Source organism: Amphiprion ocellaris, chromosome 15 (genome assembly GCF_022539595.1).
Source record: "Amphiprion ocellaris isolate individual 3 ecotype Okinawa chromosome 15, ASM2253959v1, whole genome shotgun sequence".
NCBI classification, from domain to species: domain Eukaryota; kingdom Metazoa; phylum Chordata; class Actinopteri; family Pomacentridae; genus Amphiprion; species Amphiprion ocellaris.
The window spans coordinates 9,128,570-9,152,264 of NC_072780.1; the positions used below are offsets into that span (position 1 = coordinate 9,128,570).

Below are 23,695 nucleotides of genomic sequence, written 5' to 3' on the forward strand. Positions count from 1 at the left end.
AATAAGTTGAAGTTTCAGCAAACTGCTTTATGAGAAGATGAATAAAAATAGAGTTCCATTTAAAAACAGCAAGAGATGAACCAAAGTGCTGTACAATTAAAACAGCGGGCCATGAAACACAATGACTAAAAGATAAATGTGAAAAATACAAAGCAATGAAATAAAAAGAATAAAAAGTTACAACACAATAAAAAAAATTAAATTAGGATGTCAAGCTCTACTTAAATTGAATACCAAAAAGTTTGAGCAGTTCTTGCATTAAAAGGCAAATTGTTTCAGAGATCAGGAGCAGCGACTGCAAAGGTTCAATCTTGGAAATTCAAAAGCATCTGTTTGGTCGACCTTGGTGCTCTAACCGGGGTATAATGGTGCAAGAGTTCTGCTAAACAAGATGCCCTTAACCCCTTTAAAACCTTAGAAATAAACAGTAAAATTATAAAGAAAAAAAAAATCAATCCTGAAGCTGAGAGGAAGCCAGTGTTGAGAGGCCAGTGCTGGTGTTATGTGATCACGCTTTCTTTTCCCTTAACAAAAGCAGCTGCATTTTGTATCAGCTGAAGTGATGACTGCTCGACACCCACATACAAAGAATTACAATAGTCTAACAGTGTGATAATAAAGGCATGAATAACTAAAAGTCTTAACAGGAGAAAGTTACTTTTGACAACTGAGCTGAGCTGTCTTTCAAACCCCAAAGAGCTGTCAAAAATCACAACAAGGATTTTTTCACAAAAGATCATTCTTATAAAGCCAAAGGACCATATAGATGGAACTAAAATGCAAACTCGGGATGCAAATTAGCCTCTTTTCTGACTTTGAGAAACAGTTTACAATCTCATTTCTGTAGTAGGGGTTAGAAAAAACTGTTTAATTTAGTTGTGCACAAAACGTACTTGAGCTGCTCGTCCGGAGACAGATTCTTGACTATTAAGTTACTCTGCTCAGGTGTGGCTTCAAACGGCAGTAACTACACAGCATGACTCACTCTATAATTTATAATGTGTTTCTGCAAAGGTGAAATCTCATAGAAAAATATTAGGGTGTCATCGTCAAACAGTGCGAAACTTTTCTGGTATTTTAATCATTAATGCCAATGCCAATGAAATTCTCTGACCCAAAGCTATAAAATAACATGTAGATGGTTTTGTGTTACTGAGTTACACTGTGAAGCATTGTGCAGCAGCAGATTGCTTTTAGGTGCCACTCAGAATAGCAGTCAACAACAGTGCTTTGTCTAATTTGGTGACATCTCTAACAGTCTGAGTTGAGTTCGGGAGGGACTTTTTTGTATCATAGTTGACATTTTTGCTGTTTTCAGGCCTAAAATCAAAATGGCCGCTTATAACCAAACACCACATGGCATTTTTACAGAAAGATTCTTCCAAAATATCATATTTACAATTCAGTAAAATTGAAATTGAAAATAATTTCTAAAGATATTGTAGTAAACCTGTTGACATGCCATAAATCCACACTTGACTCACACAATACGTTATATTAAATAACTCAGAAAGCCTTGGAGTCTGGCCAGTCTTTTCTTCAGGAGGAAATGACATCATGTGGAGCAGGTCATGTGATCTGGAATTAACACACTTCCTTGAGAGGTGTTTCTCAGACACAGATACAATTTGTTATTTTCCATATAAAATTTGATATATTGCCAAAAAATAAATATCTGTCATGATTATCTCAACTTAATAAAAGGAACACAATCAAAACATTTTTTGAATAAGCTCATTTTATTATTGTTTGGCTAATTAGAAGGTGGTTGTTATTAAATTTGGATGCTTATTTAGTTGACATTTAATGATATCCAGTCATTTTTTTTTATTAATAATTAATTCTTTCCATAATAAATAATTCTGGAATTTGTAAAGACATGATCATAATGAACATAAAAACATCAGTTATTTTTACTTTTAATTAAAATATATGCAAGATAAATCCCATGGACTTCAAAAGCCCCTCAATTATATATTGAACTGGGAAAAGGCTGGTTGGTGCAACAGACAGATGGATGGTTTTATAACCAAACAGTTCTGGTCTGCTGCAGCTGAAGACCCTGCAAAGCCAAAATTGGAGGCTGCTTCATGTTGTTTGCCTCGAGTAACACGAGCGCATGTCTAATGTGATAAAAACCTTAGTTAAACACAATTTAGATCCTTAGATTTCCTCAAAAGCATTGCTTCTGTTCAGTAACACTTGCAAGTTAATTTGCAATAAAGAAAATTCTAGTTAAATCTGCTAAATGTGCATCTTTGCACTGACATTTGTATTTTCCCTAATCTTTCTGCAACAAATGTGATTCTTTTGATTCCTGTGTGTAAGCAGACAAAGATAAAGAATAACCTGACCAGGTGCATGAAAACATTGCCCTCTCCTGGACTTCTGTTGTCATTTAGGTGTTCCAACAGGTCTTTATACAGAACACAGTGCAACACAGTCAGAGGTGAGTTCCCCAAGCGTTAGCACATAAAGCGTAAACTAAGCTAAACTTAATATATCAGCAAAAAAAATTTGAATAAAAAATAAAAACAAGTTTTCTAAAAAATAAAAAAAATATATGCCTTTCTACCTAAAAGAAAAAACTAATGTGATGTTTATCTTAGAATGATTGAATACCTACATATAAGCAACAATTTTAAAAAAGGCAGCCAAGTGTCCTATTGTGGCCCTCAAATCTTGGGCAGGTGTAATCGCTCAAAAACCTTTTTCATTGTAAAAAAGAAAAACATTATCTCTACCTACCTCCTCCGGTTTCAACGCCTTCTTGCAGAATATAAAGGTGAAAGAGAAAGAAATATGCACAGCAGTTAATCATTGTTCCCAGTGGAGTCATAGCTTTTGAAGGTTCAAACAGTCCCAAGAATAACGGAGCAAAGTTTTTGATTTCATTTCACAGCTGATGCACTTATCTGTGGCCTTATTAATAAAATTAATAATGTTTTCTTCATTATAGTAAAATCAGTTTGTACAGCATAAGACATAGAGAGAAATTTTTGCAAAAAAATTCTCCCAGAAGTACTTCCTGCAATTGACTTGTTACCAGTTTTTACAAACATCAAGACGGTGCAGCTCATGTATCAGAATATATTCATGTTTTAATGCTATTTATCAATTTGTTTTAATTTTAAAGCAACAATAGTGTTTGAAAAGCCAGAGTTTTAACCTGTTTGACTCATCGTGACTTTTCTGTTGTGTTAACTTTCAAACAACAATGTTTATTTTGATTCCTGAAACAGTTTTAAATAGTTTTTTTCATTCAGTAGAAAAAATATTGTTTGCCTCTATGTTTAGAGGAGGTTTTGAGGATTTAAGAATCACACTCACAACAGCCCTAAGTGATTTTAGAAAATGTTTCACAGTATTTTCCATTCATTTTTCTGATTGTGATGTCTGACAAGCAGTACACCTGCCACTTTTCATAACAGACTCTTCAATACAGTTGATAGTTGGAAAAGCTAGAGTGTGCTGTGTGAAAGACATGGCAGCAACAGTGTATTTCAAAAATAAACACCTTTTCTGCTGCTGGGCAAAAAGGCAACTGTGACATTCTAGAATCCTCCTTATGTCACAACCAGGTACAATTGTAATGTCACATTCCGACATCATCAGGCAGCAGCATAAAAAGGACAGATTCACATCAAATCAGTCATTCGGTTAGAAATATCTCCACGAGACACACAAACTAAGCCACAGAGTTGAAGGACAACGAACCTCGAGACAAACTACAGTCTTCTACAGACCCGACATTTTCACAGATCTTCAGAGAATCTTTGCTTGTGCATCATGGCTCAAAGATTCAACCAAAAACGGCAACAAGGATACGCTACCAATCCTCGCCACGGTGGTCACCAAAACCAAGCTCAGGAACTAGCTGAGCTGCGAAAAGCCTTGGAGGCATGCCAGGCTGAAAACCAGCATCTGATGGAGCACAATCACCACCTGGAGGAGCGCATCAACATGCTTGTGGATGATAATAAGAAGATGAGTGAGAAACTGAAACAGAACAACACCCTGATCAGCATTAAGGATGCTCTTGTGACAAACAGGGAGGTTTTGATTCAAGAGCTGAAAGAGCTGCTGAAGGCTGAGACGCAAAGATTCACTAAGTCCAGCAAGACCAAGGAACAAGAGCTGAATCGGCTGAAGGAACAGCTAAAACAGAAAGAAGAAGAGATGGTGAGACAGCAGAACCAAGAGGAAGTGAAGGAGGCAGTGCAAGAGTCAAAAGACCTGGAGGACAATACTGTACTGCAAAATGAAATTATTGAGGAAGAAAGAGTGCAGGAAGTAAAAAACCTGCAGGAAGAGGAGAAACTGCAGGAAGAAAAAAACCTGCTGGAAGATGAAAAACTGCACGAAGAGGAAAAAGTGCAGGAAGATGACAAACTGCAGGAAGTAAAAAAACTGCAGGAAGAGGAGAAACTGCAGGAAGAGGAAAAAGTGCAGGATGACGACAAACTGCAGGAAGAAAAACACCTGCTGGAAGATGAAAACCTGCAGGAAGAGGAAAAACTGCAGGAGGAGGAGAAACTGCAGGAATTAAAAAACCTGCTGGAAGATGAAAACCTGCAGGAAGAGGAAAAACTGCAAAAAGATGACAAACGGCCAGATGAGGACAAAGACTCAGAGGAGGAGATAAAAGAAATTGAGGAGGAACAGGAAATCCTGGAGGTGGACAACCAAGAGGTCCCTGTCAAAACCAAGAAAAACAAAGGATTCTTTGGTTTCTTCACAAGACTGATGGCAGGAAAGACAGAGGAAGCGAAAAGGAGCAAAAAAGAAAAAAAAGAGAAACATGGCCGTTGGAGTTGGTTACACTGAAGTTTGACGATGACAGCAAGTTGAGGAGGCTGCTCTTTCATCCTCCTCCCTTCTTCTCCCTCTACTCACCCTTTCTCTATTCCCCACCTCTCTATCCTCCACCTCTCTATCCTCCACCTCTCTATCCTCCACCTCTCCATCCTCCACCTCTCCATCCTCCACCTCTCCATCCTCCACCTCTTCCATGACCATCCACAACCATCTCCATCTCCTCCACCTTCATCCCTCCTCTTCTTCTGGATCCCTCCACCTACTTCTTTCTCTACCCTCACCCCCTGTCTCCTCTCCGTCACTCCTTCTCTACCTTTCTTTCTTTATTCCACCCCTCTTCTGTCTCTATTACCCCATTTCTCACTTTGCTTTCACCCTCTATCTCTCTCAAAAACATTAAAAAAACAAAGAAAAAAGAAAAAAAATAACTAATTGTAGTTTGAAAGTAAGAACAATATGAATTGAAAAGAAAACAACAAGTTATCTTTCTGCATGTTTCTGCTTCACTGAACAAACATAACTTAATCACAATTCTAGCTGTTGTTCAAAAATTCACAATTCACCTCATGCAGTTTGTTGGCTGAACAAAAGTTCATTACATTTTTATAACTCGAAAAGGTTGATGCAAACAGTTGTGTTGTATTTATTTATTTTTCAAACATTTCAAACATTGCTTTCTGGAGTGGATGGTGCTCAGAGTTCCAGTGAAATATATAGTTTAATTAACAGAATGTTTCATGACTATCCAACTATTACGTGTTTATGGGTCAGTCAGTGAGTCAGTCATCTCAGATTTAGTTCAAAATGGACTTATTTGTTATTTTAGACCCAAAGCTAAGTTCTCTAAAAATATTTTGGCTGAATTAGATTATTAATAGGCTTTTGTTTGTCATCTCCTCCTCATAGTAGTTGGAGTTGGGATGGATAACACCTCATCCAGCAACTATATGGAGGAGATGACCACAACAGTTCATTACAGACAGTATATAGTAAAAAAAAAGAAAAGCTTTGAATTCAAATTAAAATTTGGAACAGTTGCTAAAAGGGCTTTTTAAAAATGTCCATGTTTTGCTCAGGACACCCACCTGAAAGTATATAGAAAGCACAGTAACTCCTAAAATACTTCAGTTTTTTACAGTGGATAAATACATGTACAACCACATTGTTAATTATATATAATATCAAATTCATTACCTCTTTTTGCAGTTTATTTCCTTTACATATTATTTACCTTTGACTTAATCAGAGTATATATACAGTACATCATCAGTAACGCTGAAAATAATTCTGGTTATCTATACTGTCTTTCAACTGCTCAATGCCTTTTCATTTCCAGAGAAAAATACTTCTCTGAATTGTAAATCATGCATTTTTCCTCAAAACCTGCTGTGCAGAACTTTTGTCTCCCCCACCTGGCAGTGAGAGGAATCACATAAACACGATCAAACGATATTTGTGCTGGAGGGTGCCTTCAGTGCTTGTCCTCACAGTGAACCCCATGCTTCCTCTTTGTTTTTATTTGGAGCAGCAGAAAGTTCACTTTGACACTTCCTATGGTTTTGCCTCTCTTAGCTGCTGTAGTGTGTTTGTCTTCAGTAAAGGAGTCAGTGTTGCCTCTGCAACTCTGTCCTGGATAAGTAGAAGAAAATGGATGAATGATAGGCTTAATTTAATGGTCTACACTAATATAGCTCCTTTTAAGCTTAAATAGGTTCAGCAGAGTGCCTTGTCATTCACACACTGGCATGTGGAAGTGGTGGAGATTAAACTACCAACCTTGTGATTGGAGAAGCCACTCTTCCACCTGAGGTACTGACATTTGAATTATTAGAATTGTGTGAAGGCTTTGAATATAATGGATGTATGTACAAGTCATGCTTTCCAGCTTCAACTTTCAGCTTCATGTAGCTTTGATAGGATTTTGTGCCCACACCAAACTCATCGACATCACAGTGGATGCATTTTTTCAGTCTAAAAGAGGATTCTTGCTTTAAGTAATTAAACATAAAGCTTTCCATTAATAGGAAAGATGGTGACAGTTGTCAGAAGTATCTTCTTTACACCAGTCAGATTAAGCATGATAAACAAAACCCTGAAAATCAGGCCACCCACGGCCATGTCATCAGCATATTTTAATATCTTCACGATGTTTTTCTGTTGCGCTTTATTTGCCTGAATAGGAAACAATCATGATGATGACACAAAGTCCCCAGCAGCCACTTTGCTTGAAATAACCTCATCAGAGAAGCACTCCTCATCCCCCATCTCTCTGTGCTTAAGAGGCTGTTGACCCAGACAACACCCAAGGCTCCCGTTTACCTCCAGTGGAGCCTCACGCTGTCACAGAAAGATGAACATTATTATGCTTTTCCATTTTTTCTTGGAAAGTGTCATTTACTAGACCTGCACAGATAACGATCGTTGTCAGTGCTGATTAATTTACTGATTATTTTTGCGATTTAAAAGCAGCATGTGGAGTTTTTGACCTGTAGCCATGGGGCAGTGTTGCACCATTACAGGGTCATTGTAAGTAAATATTGACATAAACAATGCAAAGTTATTGATTCAAAACAACAACAAATAGAAATAATATTTTAATAGTTTATGAGGAGAGGAATGCATACAGTGTGTTTGTTTGCTCAAATTAATGGGAAAACTAGAATTATCGCCTCATGGTTGAAAGACCTCCAACCAGTCAGGTTCTATGTCTGTAGAGGATTGACCTTTGGCCTTCTGGATGTAAAGTATAATAACTTCATCATTTTATTCTATTGTTTACTGTTTATTATACTGGTGTGAAATTTTGTCATAATTGACAATTAGCACTTGAATTTTTGAGTTATGTTCAAAAGTATGATTTGTAAGGTCACAGTTATCTCTGAACACCATCTTCTAGTCAGTCCAAGTGATTGTTTGTGGAAGATCTAGTGAAATTTGCTCAAAGAGTTCCTGATTTATCATGTTCATAAGAATGGGATGGATGTGAAGTTACAGTGACCAACAAAATCTAATCAGTTCTTTGAGTTCAAGTGAATATTTGTGCCAAATTTGAAGCTATTGTCTAGAAGCATCCCTCAGATGTTGTGTTCATCAGAATAGGACGGATGGACTGATGGCCCCAAAGCATATTACCACGTCTGTTATTGTCACAAGGGAATAAAATGCTCAAAACACTGTATCTGAACATTAGCCTGCTTCGCCTAATATAGAACACTGATGATGAATGATTTTTATTAGTTTAAATGAACACAAACAAGCCAGACAGTTTAGTTTTCTCCTACAGCAACATTATAATGAGGTGCAGTCAGACCATTCTCCAGTGTTGACACGGTGCTATGGAGATAAGTCTATGTGAACGTAAGAAATGTTTCATTGAATAACATACTAATCACAGAAAAGCAGGAAATTTTCACATTTCAGGATCTTGTCATAAATGTTTGGTATATTTCCTTGAAAAAATGTTTTTTAAATTAATTATTAATTACCAAAACAGGTGCTTATTCATATTAAAAGATTGATTTTAGTATATAGAAAGAACTTAAATGCACTTGAAAATTATCAGACACTTTCTAAATAGGTAGATCTTTTAATATAAATGTCTTTGTAAATAATTGCTTTTTAAATAACCATTAAAAATAAATAACTATGTCAGCCTCCTCTTCAAAACTATGAATTCTTCGATTATTAATAAAGCCAATTAACAAGACTAATTATTTTTAGTGAGTATCTACTGTAAAACTAAGTAAATCATCAACAAAGGGTCATTTTTAAAGGGTTCTTCCAACACAATTATTCATGTAGTCTGGAATTGTCATGTTAATAGGTTGTCATTCTCATATGTCTAGTTATAAAGTGCCTGGAAGTTTTCTTATATAAAATTTAGAGGTTTTGTACCAAACAAGGATGTGGCATTCAGCAAGTTGTTCAGCATTCATGTTTCTGACACAAAGCTGTAGTTTGCCGTATCTCCACAAGATTGCAGCAGAGATCCTAAAATCACTTGCCTCACATGAATCCCAGGTATGCCTTTGTGATTCAAGATAAATGATTAAAATACCAGCCTCATTACAAGCGTTCAGTCTCCTCACTGAACTATGATCAAAACAATACCTCACATTCCTCCCAAGATTTGTATTATGAAATAAATCAGGCCAAGGAGTCATTTAAACAGAGGGAATGTTTCCATTGTAGCAGTAGACGGAAGGTCTGAGCCAACAAGTTCCAGGAAGAAGCAGAATGCTTTCTCTCTCATCTCAGACCGGAGATTGAAGCAGGTGCTTTACTGTCAAATCTCAGATCTGCTTCTTCACTTCCTGGTATGTCGTCGCTGTAATAAACATGGCAGGATGACAAATACATTACTGCCTTCTCCTGTGTGATCCGCACAGAGAAACAGAAACAGTTCATTTAGTTTTCACCTGAAGCCTTGAAATTCTACAGTGATACTCATTTAAAATACGACTGTAGCATTAGTGTTCCTTTAACATACCCTTAAAACATCCTTTGAAATACCAATAAAAACTCAATTCTTTCATTTTTGTGTTATTAAATGACATCATGGACAGTCAGGGAGATACCACATCACATCTTGGTTGGTGTGTGTGTGTGTGTGTGTGTGTGTGTGTGTGTGTGTGTGTGTGTGTGTGTGTGTGTGTGTGTGTGTGTGTGTGTGTGTGTGTGTGTGTGTGGCATTCAACCACCATCGCTAATGCGTCATGAGGAAGTTTGTGAAATCTGACGTTTAAAAGATCATGTGGTTGGGAAAGTTAAATGATCCTGGATCAAAAGGAGGGATAAAGTTTACACTTGTGGTGAAGGGACAGGAGGATCTCGCCACACAGCCTACCTGTTTCCCAACACCTCACCTCAACTTACTATGCACCAGAAAACACTTTTGTTAACCACAGCTTTCATTTCAGGCAGTAACTTTCTTTGCCCACCAGCTTTACACTTTAGGAAATGTTTGGGCTCAACAAAACAAACGAAAGCAACAGATGGCACCAATCTTTTTGAGTTATGAATTTGTGTTCAACCAACAAATTACATTAAGTTAGGAGAATTAGCTTTTCTCCTACAATCAAAGGTATTTTTAATTTACCAATCTTCACCTTCAGAAATGGTCCAGACATGTTAACATAGCGGAGGGGACTTCCACATTTAATCTTATTATGTTACATCAACTTAAATTTTGTTTTAAATCAACTAAATTCAACTTTAAATTACATTGAATTTTAAGCTGATGCAACTATAAACATTATTATGTCAACACAAGTCTTCAAAATAATGTTTGCAACTTTAAAAACTATAAAAATCACTATTTTTTATTTTTATTTTTTGAACTTTAAAGCCCCTTCAATTGCTTTTTAGAATATAGATGAAAATATTCAGACATATCCAAATGCTAATATGAAGCTAATGGGTTAGCTTAATCTGATATAAAGACTGGACGTTCCAAGGTGTTGAAATCAACCTGGCAGGACTCAATGATTCTAATAATATATATTGTTTTTTTATCTGAAAATGAGCTGTTATGTAGACTTTTCTACTTTTATTCTTTTCTCCTCCTCCTTCACCTTGTCATACTCAATAATCTAAGCTGCCAGCTTCACAGTCGTACACTTAATTTATCAAACTGTCAGCAAGAATGTCAGAAAAACCTTTTTCCTAAAATGAAGAATCGCTCTAATTAAGATTGACTCTTGTAACCTCAGATTGACCTCTTCGTAGGCACAAAAATACGACTTCCTCGCACACCTTCACACAAATCCCTTGTCAAACACACCCTTTTCCACACACACTCACATTTTCCACATATTCCCTACTTGACCTAATACTAGCCTACTTTTTCAGGGGCCCTATTGTCATCCCCGGAGGAGCCTGGCTCTGATGTGTTAGGCAATCGTTGGTTGGCAGCTTCCCAGCATCTGAGACACTCCAGCTACCCTGTTGATACCTAATCTGACTCTTAGGCTCACACACACACACACACACACACACACACACACACACACATATGCACACAGACACGCAGGCAGGTATGCACATGAACACACAAGCGCACAACGCTTACGCAAGCCCCGGCCAGCCATGCCTAGGGTAGTCATAACACACAGAGGGTGGAGACATGCCAAGCTCTTATAGGTCAAACAAATGATTCACAAGCACAAGTGGACTGGATATGAAAGAATATGTGTATTTGAGTTTTAATAGTGCTGTTGTTCAGTGTTGGATGACTTGACCTCAAGTTCCACCGGTTAGCGTTGAAGCTGGAGAAAAAAACAGAGCGAGAGCCGCGCTTGTGCTCCCCCTTGTGTATTCCAGGAAAAGACACTGACCCACTATTGACATTTGTGTGTTTGAGGAGTTAAATGTTACATTACGCAAAGGTCAGAGAGAAGAGTAAACGGTTGGAGGCGCAGATGGCGAGAGAGGAGTTTTTTTTCTCTTTTTTCCTCTTGCAAGGATGAAATTGAAAGCGCTGAGGGAAATGAGAAAACGTATTGTTCTCTCTCTGGCCGTGATGAAGAGCTGCATGGAGAAAAAATTCTCGCCGGAAGAGCTCTGAGGCACGCAGATGTTCGTATGGGTGTGTGTGAGACAGCGATGAGAAAGAACAAGCCGTGTGAATATGAAAAAATGTGATCTTTATTCAACAACTCCACACATATTTCAAATATACATATTTACACATTTTGTACAATGAATATAACTCTTGTGTGTAACCTGTGTGGACTAATAATAGCCTCTAGGTTGTGTCACAAATACATAATTCACAGTGCAATATGAAGATTGTGCACCCGTGTCAGTTTAATCTACACGTCACATGAACCCGTGACTCTCTCTACATGTATGAACCAGAAACAAAATCATAAATCTCTTAAATTACTTTTCTGTGAGGGACAAACTCAGATTGTCACAAGTCTCTTCCTATCTGGTAGCAGATCAGAGAAAACAACTGAAGGCGTTTTGTTAGCCTGCTGCGTGACCCAAAGTTAAATGCACAGCAAGTTCTCAGATTTGCCAGATTTAGTACCATTGTCAACATTAGTGTGCCAGGACAAAATAAAAGCATCTGGCTGCAGACCTGTAGTAGCTTGTAACTGTCACAAACCAACATAAAGCATATTTTTAGAGTGTGGTACATCATGTCACTAACTATGAGGACTAGTCTCCTTGGATCCACAGCTTTCAACAGAAAAAAAAAAGGAAAAGGGAGGAAAAAAGTACCATTAAAGAGGTGAAACGGTCTGAACAGAATCTTCCAGCCAAGGTCAGGACCATTTTCTGCAGACACGCTCAAGTGTTGAGTCATCAGCAGACAACCAACATCAAATATCGCCTGACTGCCACTGATTCAGAGTCATTCAGTTTATGAAACACAGTGATACGGGCACAACACTCAGCACAGCGCGGCTTTGTTAAAGCAAAAACGGCTTGACATAATGTTCCGACAGAAATGAACAAAACAGGTTCAACTGCTCAGCTGAGAAAGTCTTCATTTTTCTGTAATGTGTTTCTGATTTGACGGTTCCTTAAGTGGATATCTTGACACATCTCTTAAAAAACACACACATTATTAGATTGAGACAAAAGAATTAGATGACATCAGGAGAAAGAACCGTTTGAGTTCTCTGTGTGTTTTTGCTTTTCCTACTGAAATCCCACTGCTGCCTTCAGGCGCAAGAATTATCCAACGATCTCTGTTGCTGCTGAGGCATGCGACCACGTCTTTAAAGCCAGACTTGCTCCCAGCATTTTACTTTAAACCGGAAGCATTAGTGTTAGGTTTAGCTGTGGCTAATTGCACACAGGCAGGATTGCAGGCGAGCTAAATGGACTGATCACACTCATATACACGAGGTCAGATTAGATACTTCCCCTTCAGATGCAACCTTTGTGTGAAAGTTTCAGCTCTGAGCACGTTTTAGACCTGTTAATAGCCGAGATGTACCTTTCCCTGCTGGCCATTTACAAAGATTTGTGTTAGCCTGGAGTCACAGCTTGTTGTTGAGCGTGTGTGACAAGCTTTTCCCACTTTTCTGCAAGTCTTACACCAGTAACACCCTGCCTTTCTCAACCTTCTGTGCGTGGTGTGAGATTTGTAAATGCTCTCCATTTGCTGAGACATTGCCAGATTGGCAGTGAGACACCTTGGTAGTGTCCCGCTGAGTATGACACATCAGTCCTCTGCTAACCATCTTTCTCACTCCGTGTCGCTGTCTGCTTCGAGACGTCAAGCTTCTCGCTCGGTCCTCCTCGACTTGATCGGTGAGTCAGCCTCGAAGCCTGCAGCCTGGTCAGAGAGTGAGAGGAACAACATCTCCTCGCCTCCCATTCAAGATTCATCTCATGCAGCACGAAGCCTCATGAATTCAGGCCCAGCATTGATGACTACTGTTTTGTCTGGGGGGCTTAAACTCCTCTGATACAGTCATAGGAGCCTTCAGAGATTTTTTTTTTTAAACTTAATCTGGCAAATTCTGAGTCATTGTTATTTCTTTTAGCACCAAATAATTTCAAAAACACACATATAGAAACACAATGAACGATCATTGTGGACAATGCCCTTAGCAAGTAACATGTATACAACAACAAAATACAGTACAGTAAGTAGAAAGCTTGAGGGTGTATGTACACACAACAGTACACAAATGGGTTTCTAAAAAGTGCCAATGTAAAAAATAACGACAATGAATCCCTCATAGCAAATTTTGTTTTGGTCCCTCAGTCAGGCCGAGTCGAGTCCGTCAGCAGAACAGATCATCGTCCTCTTCCACGTCAAAGGACGGCACCGTCTGTTCCGCCGAGCTCACTTCCGCCTCACCCGGCGCCACTTCCTGGGACGACGGCGGCAGGTGGAACCACGGGTGAGCGAGCAGCTCTGCCGCTGTGAGTCTCTCCCATGGTTCTTTCCTCAGCAGGCTCTGGAGCAGACACTTGGCTTTGGGCGACAAGCCCTCCGGCAAACAACACTGGCCTCGACGAATTTTGGAAAACAGCGTAGCTGGGTCCGGGTCGTGGAAGGGGTAGCGGCCGACCAGCATGGTGTACAGCATGACCCCCAGGCTCCACATGTCGGCCATCTTGCCGGAGTAAGGCGTGAAGCCGCTGAGGATCTCTGGGCTGACGTACGCGGGGCAGCCGTGGGTGTCTGACATGGAGTCGTCGTTGGGGTCTTCCAGGACGCGACAGTCCTCGAGGCTTTCTAGTCTCACCTGTGTCCTGTAGGGGAAAAGTTCACATAAGGTCAGGACATTTGGAATGACCTTTAACAAAATGTTTAATTTAGCTGAAGCAGGCCTGTTAGTTGTACTTAAAACAGCTATACAACAACTGCAACTACAACAGAGGGCTTAAAATGAATTAGGAACATCCTTCCTTTAGCCTTAATCTGCAGTGTGCACAGACAGATGGACAGACTGTCACACACACAGCGTAGATAAATACAACACACACACCAGTGAACTTACTGTGACCTAAGTGCACCACAGTGAGTCCCGTTTAAGAAACAGAGCTGCCTAAGCAAATTTCCAATGACTCCCTGGCACTCACATGGTCACGTAAACACACATATAAATATACTACTCCAACAGTCCCCTCCTCCTCCTCCTTCCTCACTCACACACACTATGCTATATTTAGCCATGTTAATGACAGGACGTACATTTAGTCCTGCACCAGAGCAGCTAAGATTGTGAGTGCGTATTTGTAGAATGAGACATTTACCAATGAAAGAACCATTACACAAAGATAGAGCCTGTGATGGGAAGCTTTTGCCTCTTCTGGGGAAGACAAAAAATAACTCCCTACAGCAACAGCTCTGGTTAAAAATTAATTTGTGCGCATTGATTGAGGTTTTTATCACACAAACACACACAAGAATTGCTCTGTTTAATCTCTCATTCAAGGTGTTGGGGAGGGGGGGGCTCTTGTGAGGCAGAGTGGCTGGAGAGAGGATAAAAAGAGTGACAGCAAGGAAGGCCGAGACAGAAAGCAAATGATGTTTAAACGGCGAGATAGTGGAGGAGATAAGTCAGGAGAGGAGAAAGAGAGATGCAGACAGAAAAGGAAACAGAACAGAGAGAGTTAGAGGGGTGGAGAGAGTGACTCATCCTTCTGTTGAGAGTATATATCTTCTCTCCTCCTCCTCTCTCTCTCTCTCTCTCTCTTTCTCCAGTCGAGGCTATCTGCACCTGGGTCCCACACTTGCGGCGCCAGCTATCCCATAATTACCCTCAAATGGCTGTTGCCACATCAGTGACGCACGGGAAGGCTGGCCTGACAGTGAAGCTTTGCATGCTTCACAGTGCTAGTCACCTTCCCTAAACTGGCTTTTCCAACTGCACTGTGTGTGTGTGTGTATGTATGTGTGAAACGCAGATAGCATTTGTCAAATTGTTGTGACTTTCTCCGTCTCTGGCTCGGGAGCTGCATTGTTGGCCGGGACATTGCATCACAGCTTGTGTGTCGGGGCTTTAAAAGCTGTCTGATTGTGAATTTGGAGAATGTATGACAGAATAAATGAGGTCATAAGGAATTGTAACAGTTCAAGGAGACTTATGTTGACTTTTGTCTGTGGTTGGATGAAAGCGAGTGATCTCAGGGTGCACAAATAAAGGATTTTTTTTTCTTTTTGTGTGTGGATACAGCAGAGTTCCATTATGTCACACAGCCATTTAATGTTATCAGCAAAAAAAAAAAAAAAAAATCCTGAAGGTTTGTTTTCAAAATCACATCACAGTGAGATCTTTCCTAGTGCTGCTGCAGTGTGTCGCTGGGCAAAAAAAATAAAAGCTGTCATCCCACAACTTTGTGGGTCAAGTGGGTCTTGTGGGTCAGTCTGGCAACATTAGTGCTGCAGTGCCGTCACCCTGCTAACGGACCACTGAGCACCGAGCCGTTTCAAACTTGCAGCTTCACAGCTCTGAATGTGCAAATCAGCGCACACATAAACATGCATGTATGGACACACGCATACAAAGGATGAAAATGAGCCGTGCAGGCCCCCCTCCGCTCCTCTTCCCCTCTGCACATATACACTGTGACTCATCGCTCTGCAGCCGTATAGCTATCAGAGGGACACAACCGACTTCAACTTCTCTCACTGGCTGTCTGCTCTCATTCATCCGCTGTGACCCCTGCAAACCCAGAGGTCATGGCTGGAGAATGTTACTGTTGAAAAGTCTCCATGCAAAAAAAAAAAAAAAAGAGCCTTTGGAAAGCCGAGGGAGGGGGGGGGGATCAGCGGACGCTTACAGGAAAGAGAGTGACGCAAGGGCAAAGAGGCGACAAATAGTTTTGTAAGCAGGGATTCTGTGTGTCTTCCTGAACAGAATGTAGCACTCAGAGATGCAGACATTAGGGCATATGTGAGTGTGTGTGTGTCTGTGGATAGTACTTTGAACTACTCTCTCATGGATAAAAGTGTATCTTGAATGAAACCTTGTTGGAAGCATCAATTATTCCACAGCCCAGCCATGATGTAATTTATTAATAAATAATGAGTAATAAATATATTCTAATATATAGACCGCAGAAGGCCACGATTGTCTCATTCAGCAGCCTCGTCTCGCAGCCCTGCCAAACTACCACCCACCACATTCACACACACACAAACACACACACGCCACACGCACGGCAAACACACAACACACATACAAAGAGACACCTCGAGAGCGAGAGAGTGAGAAAAGGGAGACAGACAGAGAGGGCGAAAATCTGGGAAGCAAAGCAGTCTGCCTCCACAAGTACAGAACCTCCTACTCTCCCTGTGCCCACATTGGTATCTGCACACATGGCCTGTGTGTATCAGCTTCTGCCATGCTCGCTCTGTGTCCTCGCTGGCACTGCAACTACGTCAAGTTTGAGAGCATCCAAAGAAAGTTAACTCGCGCTTGCCGGATGGTGCACAGCTCGCCAAGACGCGCAGAAATGCAACACGTCTCACCTTTTGTCGTCAGTGAAGACAAACTTGCGCAGCTTGAGGTCACCCAGCACAATGCCGGCCTGGTGGCAGTGTGCCACGGCCACAGCCACCTGACGGAAGAGCCTGCAGGCGTGTTCCTCGTCCAGCCGGCGACAGCTCTTCACCAGGGTGTGCATGTCCCCGAAATCCTTCTCCAGGAACACATAGGCCTTGCGTTCACCCAGGATGATGTCCCTGATGCCGGCCACGTTCTTGTGTGCTGGTAGAATCCCGTAGGCTCTGATCTTCTCCTGGTAAACCCCCATATCGAAGACCTGGAAGAGGAGGAGAAAAAGATGAGAGAAGGGACAAAGGGATGGAAATGAGGAAGATAGGAGAAGGAGTGAATGTGAGGAGGAGGCAGTGGGTCAGTGTGTTCTTAATGATCATCTGAGGAAACAGGCATGCAAAAATTTGGCAGGGAGATAAAAAAGGCGTAGGATATGCTTTGATTCCAGCTCTATACACCGCTTTTGCAAAAGCATGACAAATGAATCACCGAGGCGAGAAGCGATTAACTTTATTAATCAACAAAGCCAAACGCCTGCAGCTCCGTCATGCAGAGTAAACACACGGACGTGGAACAGTGGAGGGCCCTGTCCCCTATCTGGACAGATCCCTATCATGATCTTTCCGTATTTATTTATTTATTTATTTCTGCCTCTCATGTTTGCATTTTTCTGTCACAGCGTGGCGTATTGCAGTGACGTGTATGCAAATGAGGCGAGTTGACAGACAGTGTGGAGCTCAGTGCCAGGGATAGGTGGACTGGAAACAGGCTGCAGATCCACAATGCACTGCTCTGTCATCTTCTTGTAAACAGATTTCACATAATAGAGGCTTATTTAGTTCCGTATTTAAATAAATCCGTGAGGCAACGCCGCTGCTATTACGCAAAGTGCAACACATTTCGCGTGAGAATGACATTCGGCGAGAAGAAGGAAAAAAAAGTCAGCTAAATACGGATGACATGTCAGACGGTGTGTTGAGCAACGCGACGTCTTGAAACATCATTCATTCAAAGAAATTGCACAATGACGGGATTGCGCATACCTTACACAGTAGCTCATCGCCAGTATCGGTGTTCATCGCGCTGTGCACGCTCTCCCGGTCCGCCAGAGGTAGAAGCAGGAACGGTCCTATCCTGGACGGTCCCTGGTGGCTCGGTGGGATAGGGGTCGGCACCGGGCTGACCGGGGAACCGGGAGAAGTGAGTCCTCCGTGCGCGTCCCCAGCCTCGGCGCTCAGCCTGGCGCATTTGGCCGGCGGCTGATCGTCCGAGTCCAGCCGCTTGTGCGCGACTCTCCCGGTGGTGGTGCGGATGCAGACAGCCGGGCTGCTCCACTGCTGCAAGTTCATCCTGATAGGCCGATTCACCATTTAAAAAAAGCCCCAAATTTAAAATAAAAATCTTTTTAAGGTGTATCGTACTGTTGGTTAGAAAAAACTACAAAGCGTGTGCTCCATTCCTCCGTGCGGGACGCATGGTTAAGTTGGAAGTTCGGCGCGTATTTCTTGGTAATAATCCAACGGAGAGGAGACCGCTCGTGTGGCTCTGAGGTCTGTTGTACTTTTGGTGAGAAAAATTCCGATCCCTTTAGAGCCCCGGAGTGAGAGAGACAGATAGAGAGAGAGAAAGGGAGACAGTGGGAGAGAGAGAGGGAGAGACAGCGAGACCGCCTCACCACTCACAGAGAGGCTGAGAGTGAGTGAGCCGCTCCAGTGATGTTGAGCTCAAACACTCCGCCCGACCAGTCCAGCCTCCTGGTGACACAACCATTGAGCAATCCTGTAACGGCACCGACTCCAGCTCTGATGACACCGTATTACCTTTCACAGACCCTTCACATATGGTTCAAGCATTATTCTTTGTCTCTCTAGATGTTTGTCACGGTGTCATGAATCTCCACATTCCTGCTCTTGAGATTTTGCTGATACCAAAGAACCTGAGAGCAACGAAGGAATCATCTGTTGCTTGCCCTCATCAAGCAGCGTGCTGCACATGTTTTAGGCAATAATTAACAATGTTTAAAACTCTGACTCAGTTGTTCCTGCTGCCATTTATTACCAGGTGTAACAGTTCCTCCACTGACCTGTGTGCCACCTGAGCTGTTTGCTCTCCAAATGTTAGGCCCCAAGTGTGAACTATAGTCCCCATAAGGAGCTCCTGTGTAGGACTCTGGCTTTAACATCAGCATGATATTTTCCCATGCTGGGCCTGTAGTATGGATATGACTCACCCCCATAAAGCTGGGCTATAAGCATTCACATAAAATATGCTAGTGTGGCTCGGTAACTACATCACAGCAGCTGGGCTCCCACAGACACTGAAGTTCAAACTCCTCAAACACCCAAATAGCACTAACAAGCGAGCCAACACTGTGCAATCTGTGTGAGAATTATGCAATGATCCTGAAAAATATAAACAGCGAACTGTGGACTTCAGAATGCAGGAACTTGAAATTGAAGGGTGAAGTACAGGCAGAGATTCCGGTAACGATGAGATGAGCTGACCGTAGGTAATTATAAATGTGCATGTTTGTGAGTGTTTGTCTGGGTGTGTTACGCACGTGTGACCGTGTGCGTGTTGCGCAAGAGTTCTCTTTTTCCACTGCTTTATGTCGAACAAGCGCAGTGGAGGCTCACTGAGCGTTCACTAAAACACAGAGCACCAGCTGGCCTCTGTGTGTGTGTGTGAGTGTGTGTGTGTGTTTGTGTGTGTGTGTGTGTGCGCCATCACCCCTCTTTTGTACAAACCCCTCCTGCCAAACAGAAGCATGTCGTTCCAAACAACTTCTTTTCACATTTCTCACACAGTTCCTTCCACCAGAGGTCACACACTTAACCAGGTCACAGCAGTTGGGCTCAGCTTGACTCAAAAAAGGTCATGCGAAGCTGTTTCTGCAGGCTGTCCAAACATGGACGCGCTGCAGATTCCATAGGAATGATGAGTGTTATATTTAGGCCTCGCATTCTTTCTTTGTGCAGTGGTCGTCCTACGAAAAAGGTGACTCACCGACTGATTGATGTGTGTGTCTCTCTGTGAGCAAGTGTGTTTGTCATGCTGCCGAGCAGGCACAGGAACAGGTTTCCTCTCACTGCGGTCCCTTCTTTCTCTGTGTAAGAAGTTCAGAAAACAGGATGAGCAGTCACTGTGGGAACGGGCAGCAGAGGTGCTGAAGGTCGAGGAGGTTTATTGTTGTCTGACATCAAAGTAAAGATGCATGTTTGCAGCTTGTTTGTGTGTGACGCAGCGTTTAGGTGAACACTGGAAAACCTGAGTGACTCGTGTTGACTAAACAAAGCGCTTGCATGTGTGTATCTGTGTCACTGAGAGCCACACGGAGATGTATAGGTTGTGTATTAACTCTTACACAATTTAGATTATGTTGCTGAGCAGCAGGTTGTAGCTTATGGGTTATATAGCTGGTCAGCCTGTGTGTGTGTGTGTGTGTGTGTGTGTGGGTACATGTAATGTTTGTGTATACTCCGTCTGTGTAGGAGTGTGTCTGGATCCTCATGCCAGTGAGTGAGAGGAGAAAACAGCATTCAGGGCATGCTCTCCCTTGTTATAATTAGCTGAGTCACTCACCACTGGCAGCGGTAAAGAGGCTGGGAATTGATCTGCTCTGAGAATAGTTCAGATCGGATGTGGCTGACAGCCCGCCATCACTGTGAATTACTCTTCATCTAGGCTCATCTGTCACCGTGGACACACACGCATGCAAATGTAAAAAAATGACAGAGCTGCAGATTTGAGGTTCACACAAAACTCATGACATGAAACTTTGCTGCCAACCTCAAAGTACATCCGGTGAATATATTTTGGATGATCCTTACAAGCAGCCTCAGATTAGCTTCGTGTTTGCTCATTGATAACTTTTCATGTTGCCAATGGAAACGCCTAATAATGAGATGAACTGAGCAAGTCATAAATAAATATAAAGTCTTCCACAGTGGGCGCCACGAGTAGGCAGTGAATGTGTCTCTTTCCTGTTTGCTGGTGATTTTTGCTACTGACAAAGCTGTTCACTATTTTGTAACATATTAAATATAATTGCAGATGCCTTTAAATAGAAGAAATTATATTCCACTTTTGATATTGACCTAAAAAAGCAACAACATATTGCTAATCAGTGGAGGACCACTATGGCTTTTTAATTCCCTTAGTGCTACCAGCAGACAACATCATGGCAGTAAAAGCTCCGGTGTTGCTAGTAGCATTAAAGATTGTCCTGTTTTATTGATGTCTCAGTGAACTGCAACACTGGCAGAATAGCAGGGACAAGAAAACTTCCAAATATTTCAACTTGTGATGCATTATTCAAAGAAAGTAACCCCCCACTACAAGCCTGCTAGTCACACCAGATAAATTGCCTGGTTGACCCAGTTTTGTTGTGTTTCATATTTGTAAGGGCTTGTTATTATCAACTAGACACCAAAAAACAGCTCCGTTTTCAAACTAGGAAATGCATCACTGGTAATCAGATTTTATTCAGGCCTGCTGGCACGTCTGTTGTTCTTTTCACCAATTTGAAGATATTGTAGCTGCCAGAAATTACTGATATCTGTGTTTCAGAATTACAACTAGGAGGCCAATATGAAAGATTGTCTTTGTCTCGACAGCATGTAATTACAGTTAAAAGAACTCTGCAAAAAAGAGCAAAAATAACAGGAGAAATCTGGAAGAAAAATACTGTAAAACTGTGGATTTTAATGGTCACATTTTAAAGAATAAATTAGTACTTATCAAAATGGACATTGTGTACAGTTCTGCCCTGTTTTTATTACAAAATTTTACATTTTTCCATCATTAATGTGTATAATTTTCTTTCAAACAGCAGAAAACATCTGTAAAATAATGTTTTCTATATGGTAAAAATTAAGTAATTTCACGGTAAAGCATTGTACGTGAATTAACTACTATTTGTGAAAATACTGATTTTTTTTGTCAAAATTTTCTTTATTTTTTTTTTACAATTTTGGCCTGTTTTTAAGGTTAACGTGTAAATTAATGTTTATTTCTGTGATTTTACAAGTTATTGCCTAATTTAACAAAATGGGGGAAATGTGTAAAATATCAGTAAATTCACAGTAAAAAAAAAAGAACATTTATTAGCATTTTTAACCTTGAAAAAGCATGCACAGTACCAGAACGCCACTGAAATTATTATTAGGATTTTAACACATAATTATTTACACTTGTGCACATATCATATCATAACATTTGCATTTTCTACATGATGCAATGCTCATAGATGCACAAACCAGGGTGTTCCAAGCATTTTCTGCCTAATGTCCATTTACATTTGTTTTATCTGATGCACATTTATTCTTTAATATTATTTTAAACATTTATTGTTGATTAAGAGAAGCTCTGCATTGGCCTCAAAGCTCAGCATTTATACATGAGCCACTGTCACCTCTCCAGTAGCAAATCAGCATTTCTTTGACAAAGTCACTTGTGTGCAGAACTATGTCAAAAATCTAAAGTATGATAATTAGAGCTGAACTTTGACCCCATTCTGGAGCATCTGACAAAGTGCACTTGAGGATGAGGAAAGTATGAATACTGTATGCAACAGGAGTCTTTTTACAAACCCGTCATCTTCCTCTGTTGGTATTACTCAGCCTGCTGCCGTGTGTTCTTTTATGAATTTTGTAAAGTGGAACTTGTTTTCTTCAAATGTCTGGTTGTCTGCCATTACCATTGTGTGTCTGGCTGGCTGACAGTTTTCTGTGAATGTTGAATTAGAGTGTGGGAGATTGAAGTGGGCCAGTGGATATTCAGCTATACACTCGCAGTAAAAATGATTGAATTACTATTCTGTCAGGGTGCAACAAAAAAAGTAGGCCTTATAAGCTACAGTTCTCCTCTGTTCTACTGTATATCTCGACATAAGCTCCTAGACTCAGTGAACTGTATGAACCCAAATGCTGAGGTTTCATCCCAAATTAGTCATCAGACCACATTAACCATCTCCACTGAGTAGGCCCTATATTTTTACAACCTAAATTGACCTCAAAGACAATCAATCAAACCAGGAGCTGAGATGGAGATTGTTTGATGTGGAGGAGCTCCAGACTGTAGTCTGGCCAAAAAAAATCCTGCCTTCCTTTGCTAGTTATCCCAATCTGCCCATCACTGTGTCTTTGATCTGTTAGGTTGAGAGGGGCTGGTCAGATTAGAATCAGTGGCTTCTTGGCAGATTTTCATGCATTTCACAACCCAGTTTTAGGTTTCGGACATTCTTTCAATTTCAACACTACACTGTGCTCAGGTTTCGCAGCACGTGGCCACTAATTGTTTTTACATCGGAACACACACCTACACATTATTCCCCACTGATGGAAAACATTTCTTCTCACACTGGGGAGTTGTCATGTTTGCTCATACTCAGCACAAAGACTTCCCCAAAGGTCTTCTGAGACGCTACGAGCTTTAGCTGAAAAAGAAAATTCTTCAAGTTACTGTCGAAACAGCATTCACGTGAAGTGGTTATTTTGAAAGCATGTAGCAGTTTCAGAGAAGTAATATTCTTCTTTTGGGAAGTGTTAATATGTTTGTTAATGACAGCGACACTGCTGTCAAACTCAATGAACTGCAATGCAAGAGGAGACCTTCTGTGATTATCATTGTGTTCTGAATAGAAAATTACCTTAAATTCTTTTTATATATGTTTTAAATATATATATTCAGAGTCAGTTTCTTGTTAAAGAATAAATTCCAACTAAATTGTACTGATCAGCTTTGCCAAAGTGCTCCTATCTAGAGAGCATAATCAACAAACAGATGGTTAACAAAGTGAAAAAACATTAAATTACACTCTTTTGGCTCATGTCCAAAGAGACTCACAGTGAGTATTTAATCTTAATTAATGAGCACAAGCTAGATGTCATCAAAAATGAAAT

General features: G+C 40.9%; 1 protein-coding gene across 1 annotated transcript; it reads right to left on the minus strand.

Annotated features, from left to right (window-relative positions):
* Positions 1–11,441: 11,441 nt before the first annotated feature.
* Positions 11,442–18,490, minus strand: trib1 (tribbles pseudokinase 1). Its single transcript, XM_023263037.3, has 3 exons — positions 17,837–18,490; positions 16,766–17,058; positions 11,442–14,040 (listed from the first exon to the last, which is right to left on the minus strand). Exons 1-3 carry the CDS (start codon positions 18,161–18,163, stop codon positions 13,566–13,568), a joined length of 1,095 nt encoding a protein of 364 aa, XP_023118805.1. The 5' UTR covers positions 18,164–18,490; the 3' UTR covers positions 11,442–13,565.
* Between the last annotated feature and the right edge of the window lie 5,205 nt (positions 18,491–23,695).